The 6,000-nt window shown below is 39.0% G+C and overlaps 2 protein-coding genes across 2 annotated transcripts; both read left to right on the top strand.

The window, feature by feature from the left end:
- Positions 1-1,170: 1,170 nt before the first annotated feature.
- Positions 1,171-1,584, top strand: LOC146947091 (uncharacterized). Its single transcript, XM_085748374.1, has one exon. It carries the CDS (start codon positions 1,171-1,173, stop codon positions 1,582-1,584), a length of 414 nt encoding a protein of 137 aa, XP_085604500.1.
- Positions 1,585-3,752: 2,168 nt separating this feature from the next.
- LOC146947090 (uncharacterized) lies at positions 3,753-4,076 on the top strand. The gene has a single exon (XM_085748373.1). The coding sequence runs from the start codon at positions 3,753-3,755 to the stop codon at positions 4,074-4,076; it is 324 nt and encodes a 107-aa protein (XP_085604499.1).
- The last annotated feature ends 1,924 nt before the right edge of the window (positions 4,077-6,000 follow it).

The raw sequence follows: 6,000 nt of genomic DNA, 5'->3' as shown, positions 1-6,000 counted from the left end.
TTTTCCATTCACAAAGGTGAGCATAAATATAATTCATGTAGTGTAATGGTAAGAGCTTAAATAGTTGAGTGTTACTTTTCCCACCCTATGTCTTTCCTCACGCGCCCTATTTTTTTCCAATTTTGCCCCTGATCCGGATTACATTGTTAGAATTTTGCAGATGTTTCCGGATTTTAAAATCCGGAATAATGTTTTACCAGAAGTTTTGCAATTTTAAGCTTTACAATTCGTAAAATAAAATGCGAATAAAAATAATAAACAGAAATAAAAAGACATAAGAATAAAAAGAAATCATTTTATTAATATATGAACAATACATTACAATAGTTTTCAAGCTTTTTAAGCTTATTACATCCTAAAACTATTTCTAATCCTATCCTATTACATAAGCTATACCAGTGGCTCCAGCCACTAGTGGAGAGGAAAGAGGGTGGGAGGAAAGAAGATGGCGGGGAAGAAGAAACCAATGCTTTCTGATGGGACATACCAAGAGCTTTGGTGTTGGTGGGGAGATAGAGGGGGCACAGGGGCCTATAGGGAACAAGAGACCATGATGGTCAACATGACACCTAGGCAAACCAACCTCACACCCAAACTGACCCTTCCCTATTTACCGATCATATGACCCTTGATGGATTTCCAAAGATGCCTCTTTCTATGAAAGGCCAACGATGGAAACACGTCGTTGTAGAAGAGGAGAAGAGGAGAAAGAAGAAGGTGTGAATTTTTTCCAGGAAATGTAGGCTATATATAGGGGAGGGGGGATGAAAAGAAGGTGGGAAGGGGTAAAATCCGGTCAAAAAAGTGTAGAAACACGTTTTTCCACTTGACCACCACCCAAAACGTTTGAAATATGTTTTCTTTGTGGTGCAGACCACCGGCCAAAAGCTTCTGGTGCAATCCGGAATATATAATCCGGAATGCACATATATTCCGGATTATATATTCCGGAAAGATACGATCATGGGGTGAACCAAAGGAGCACTTGGGACTTTGTGTATGGTGATGCTTGGTTCGGATTTTAAAATTCGGATTGCTTCAGCATTGGATTCTTTTGTGTGTCCCACATTGCACTGACAATTTTCGTGGTCCACAACGCCCATATACCTCTGTAAATATGGGTCTTTGTTTTCATTACAAGTAAACTACAACGCCAGATACCTCTGCAGCATGGAATTCCTTGGCTTTGATCCGAACACCAAGCTAGCAGCAGTCTACTACAACGGTGGAACACCACCCCATCTGTTTAGGATTCGCGACGATGTCACCCTCTCCGGGCTGAAGGATGAGCTGGATCAAATCAACCGTCAACTCAACCACGAAGACACGAGGAGGGTGGTCGATGTTGAATATCGATGTCCATTGTCCGATTCAGCCGGATCTCTTCGCTTCAGCCGGATGAAACTCACAAACGACGGCGACGTGAGAACCATGTTCTCTGTCTTTGGTCAGCACAGCGCTAGAGGACTGATCAAGTTGGACGCTTCGTTGGTTAGATCTGCTGAACAAATTCTGAAAAGTTTGCACCGGCCCAGGAACTACGAAGAGATCAGGGCTCTGCTGGAGGGACCAGGAAGAAGTTAGTTTAGATGATCCGTGATAATGTGTTATGTTTTAATTAATCGCGTGTTTTATGTTGTTTTAATTGCGTGTTAGTTATGTGTTGTTGAATTAAGTTGTTGCATTATGTTTTAATTGCGTGTTAGTTATGTGTTGTTGAATTTAATTGCGTGTTTTATTATGTTTTAATTTACGGCAAAGATGTTCATTTAATCGATAAAATAACCAAAGTTATGCTTTTCCGATTACGAAATCCGGAACAACATAGGGCGTAAGTGTATTCCAGAAAACGAAATCCAGAATGCCTCAGCATAGGATTCTTTTGTATGGACCACATTGCACCAAGAGTTTTTGTGGTCCACAACATCCAAGGACTTCTATAAATACATCCTCTCCGGTTTTCACCTTCAATACCATCAAAACACACAAATACACCAAAGAAAACCATGCAAATTTTTGTCATTAAGCTGAGGATCTTTCTCATGTTGTCGCAAATGGATGAGTTAGCTCTCTATTTGACGGCATGATGAAGATCTTCACCATGCTGTCAAAAATATATAGATACTCCTTCATGCCTCCTTGATACATGCTTAAGTCAAAAATATCAAGAGGTTGCTATGAGTTAGATCGTGCTGCCTACTAGATGAATATGTCATTTGGCAAGGCATCAGGATCTAACTCAAAGAAACCCTCTTGAAACACCTTGCCCTTCTTCATTATGTTGCAGATCTAACTCTAAAAGAACAGGTTCTTATGAACTCGATGATGTCGGTCTGCCGATCGTAACATGTCAGTTGGCAGGCCGGCAGGATCGAGTTCAAAAGCTCCTCTTCGAACCACGTTCCCAAAAGATTCATCATTTATGTTATTATGGTTTTTTTAACTGTTTATTTGTCTTATGTTGCTTCTATTTATGTTATGTATCTTTGACCTATTTTTTTCCAAGGCATTCGCAACGAAAACGATCCAAATAAAGTGTCTGGTGCAGTTCGGACTTTATAATCCGGAAATACTTCATGCATTCCGGATTATACAATCCGGAACCACTCAGTAACAATTTGGCCGGTGACGTTTCACCAAAGGTTTGGCCGGTTAGTGGAGTTTTAAAGCGTTTTTTGGACGGTTTTGAATGAAAAACATGTTTTCTTTGACTTCCAAATCACCTAGGACTTGTTTTAGGCTATAAAAAGGCTTGGATCTTCAACATTTTCCTTCATTCTTCTTCACCTCCTTTCTTACATTTTCTTCAAATTTTTTTCTTCATTTTTTTAGGTAGCTTTTAGGAGGGTTTGTGGTGTCATGGTCATTGTTGACCGCTCATATGACCCCTGCAATTGCATTTCAGCTTATGCGGGGGTCGTATAACAGTCAACAGAGACCCTTGACATCAAAGAAAGGCACAAAATATTCATAGTGTATTTGTCCGGATTATATTTTCCGGAAACACTAACAATCTGGTCCGGATAACGTAATCCGGACCAGGGGTATTTTTGGAATTTTTTCAAGACGCGCGAGAAGGCATCAGGGTGGGAAAAGTAAATCTCTAAATAGTTTAACCCAATTTTGTCATGGATTGTGTAGCAAAGAAGCCTACTTTAAAAGCATTTGACTAGACTAACATTAAGGTCCAATACCAAGAATATATGTTGGTAAATTGCTCTTCTCCCAACAAAAACGCTCACTCCCAACTGAAATGACCAAAATACCCCTGTGTAATTTAACTCACGCTGAGTTTACCGTTTTTGTACAAAACCCATCAGTCCATACTCCAACCACCATTTTCTTTCCCTCCACCTCCAAAACCCCAAAAAGTGTGATTTTTTAGGTCAAAATCTTCATTCCAAATCATTGCAATCGTCAGGAAGCAAGTTTCTATGCTCATCCAGCATCAAATATCAGGTAATGTATCATCTAAACTCATTCGATTTGGCTGGTTTTTGGGCTTGGTTCGTCAGCTTTGGGAAAAAGGTTGTGCGTGAGTTAACACACGCAGGGGCTAACATGAGTTAACTCACGCAAGAGTAAAGTTTGTGTGGCTTAAGTAACACAGGAACAATGCTCAGTATGGCTTAAGTCACGCAGGAGTATAATGTTGTGTTTTTGAAATTTTGCGCCACTTTTTTTTCTTTGTTAGCTTGTTGCACAAGTTATTTTTTCCTTGTTATTTTGTTGTTTAATAGACATAGAGTGATATGGTTGAAAATGTGGCAGATGATGGCGTTGAACCGAAACTGGCCAAAATTGAAGCTTGCGGCAATGTCAAACCAACCATAAATGTGAAGTTCAAAGTCAAAATTCCCTTTCAAGCTCACATTGAAGAAAAACCTAAACCGGTACCTATTAGTGTTGGCAATGTTCGCGGTATTGAAGTAGACACCGGCTCATTTTTGATAACAAATGAAAGATGGAGAGAGCGAGATGATTTACTTGGTTGGGTTCGTCGACAAGCGGCAAGGGATGGATTTAATATATCTATAGATAAATCTAGTTTAAAAAGGCCATTCTTGACGATGTAATGTGAAAGGAGTGGTGAATACAAATCACCTAAGACGAGGAAGAAACCGAACCTTGAAGGCACGGGCTCAAGGAAATGTGAATGTTTGTTTAGGTTGCAAGGTTTCTTTGAAAAGGATACAGAAGATTAGAGGATTGCAATGATTTGTGGAATTCACAACCATGAGTTGGCGCCAAAGTTAGTCGGCCACCTTCTTGCGGGTAGACTAAAAGTGGATGAGAAGAAAAGAGTTACCGACATGACAAATAGCTTGGCGGTGCCTACGAATATTCTCACATATTTGAAGAAAAAAAAAAGAAGGATTAATAGGTCTTTACCCCTTGTAATATAGGTTATTTCCGGTTTTTCCCCTGTAATTTTTTTTTATTTACCCCCTGTAAAAAAAATTGTTTTGATTTACCCCCTAATAGGCTAAACAAAAACGAAAATTTCTTGAAAAAATAAATCGGTTTTTGTTCGGCCTATTAGGGGGGTAAATCAAAACAATTTTTTTTACAGGGGGGTAAATCAAAAAAAAAAATTACAAGGGGGAAAACCGGAAATGACCTATATTACAGGGGGTAAAGACCTATTAACCCAAAAAAGAAAGAAAGAAAGTGTGACGACCATCAAGCAAGTGTACAATGCGCGAACTAGATGGCGCAAGGGGCAAAGAGGTGATAAGACGGAGAAGCAATACTTGATTTCAAAGTTGGAGGAGCATAAATACGTCTATTCCACACCAGCAAATAGTGAGGAAACCACTCTTGAAGACATATTTTTTGCTCATCCGGAGTCAATTAATATGCTTAACACTTTTCCGACCGTTTTGGTCATGGACTCCACTTACAAAATCAATACCTACCAAATGCCGTTATTTGAAAAGAGGTGGTTGAATCTCCTACGGAAGATAAGTGGTTGACATTACCGGATATGGGTCACATTATTGCAACTTGCTACAATAGAACCGTTGTTCATTTGGTTTAGCCCGAAAGAGGTATATGTGAGACATTTTTCGCAATCTGAGGTGCTTCACAACTTAACCCACATTCCAACATCATATGTCTTGGCTTAATTCCTGGCCACTTTCTTCATTTTTTTTTTGAAAGAAGGTTGTCCGTTACCACCACGTTGTGGGGAGTGGAGTAATAACAAGATTGGTGAGATGGAGAAATGGCATTTTGCTTTTACAGATAGACAAGCCGTCTTCAATGACCTCATGTCTAAGGAACCGAAGCCACCAAAGAAACCAAGAAATGAGCACAAGCCAATTTTTTGTGACACTCCCACTCCGTAAAAACCAAAACAAGAATTTGAAGTCATGGAAGAAGATGAAGATTATGTACTATCACTAGTCTAGTTAGATAGGTTATAACATTTTTTGGTCGGTGTTCGTCCTATTTTTTGTCGATATTACACCGACGTATTTTTTGGTGGCCGGTTATGTAATTTGGATACTTGTGGCCAATATGTAACTAATAGTTTATATATTATATAAATATATGAAGTGAATTATTTTTTGGTGGCCAGTTATGTCACACCCATTATTGCTAGCATTTTTTGGTCTCTAATTATTCAACTATTTATTTTATCTTTCATTTGGTTTTATTCTCATACTTGTTATTCCAATATATTTTGTGAAGTGAAACATGTCTGAAAATATACAGGTTCTAGTTGAAGTTCATGTATGATACGAGAGCGTGAGAAAAGGTTAAGGTCTTTTTAACCCCCATCGACAAGTTGGACGTGTTGAAGACACAACTTAATAGCTAATTTATCCAAATTGGTGAAAATCAAAGAACATCTCATGTAATAGTACAGGTGCCATGTCTGAACTTGGGGGAGGATAAGGAAGAGGACTTTTGGAAGACCGTGTATTATCCACAACTTGTCAAAGATGATAGAGACGTTGCTTACATGTTTAGCGTGATGGTTGAAAATAACAT

The sequence above is a fragment of the Medicago sativa genome, chromosome 2 (genome assembly GCF_051527215.1).
Source record: "Medicago sativa cultivar Bolivia chromosome 2, Bolivia_mono, whole genome shotgun sequence".
NCBI lineage: Eukaryota > Viridiplantae > Streptophyta > Magnoliopsida > Fabales > Fabaceae > Medicago > Medicago sativa.
The sequence above is the reverse complement of the archived record's forward strand: the minus strand, read 5'-3'. Positions and strand labels throughout refer to the sequence as shown.

Excerpts from the sequence above, each read along its gene's own strand:
- LOC146947091 (XM_085748374.1), top strand. The coding sequence starts at position 1,171 with ATGGAATTCCTTGGCTTTGATCCGAACACCAAGCTAGCAGCAGTCTAC.
- LOC146947090 (XM_085748373.1), top strand. The coding sequence starts at position 3,753 with ATGGTTGAAAATGTGGCAGATGATGGCGTTGAACCGAAACTGGCCAAA.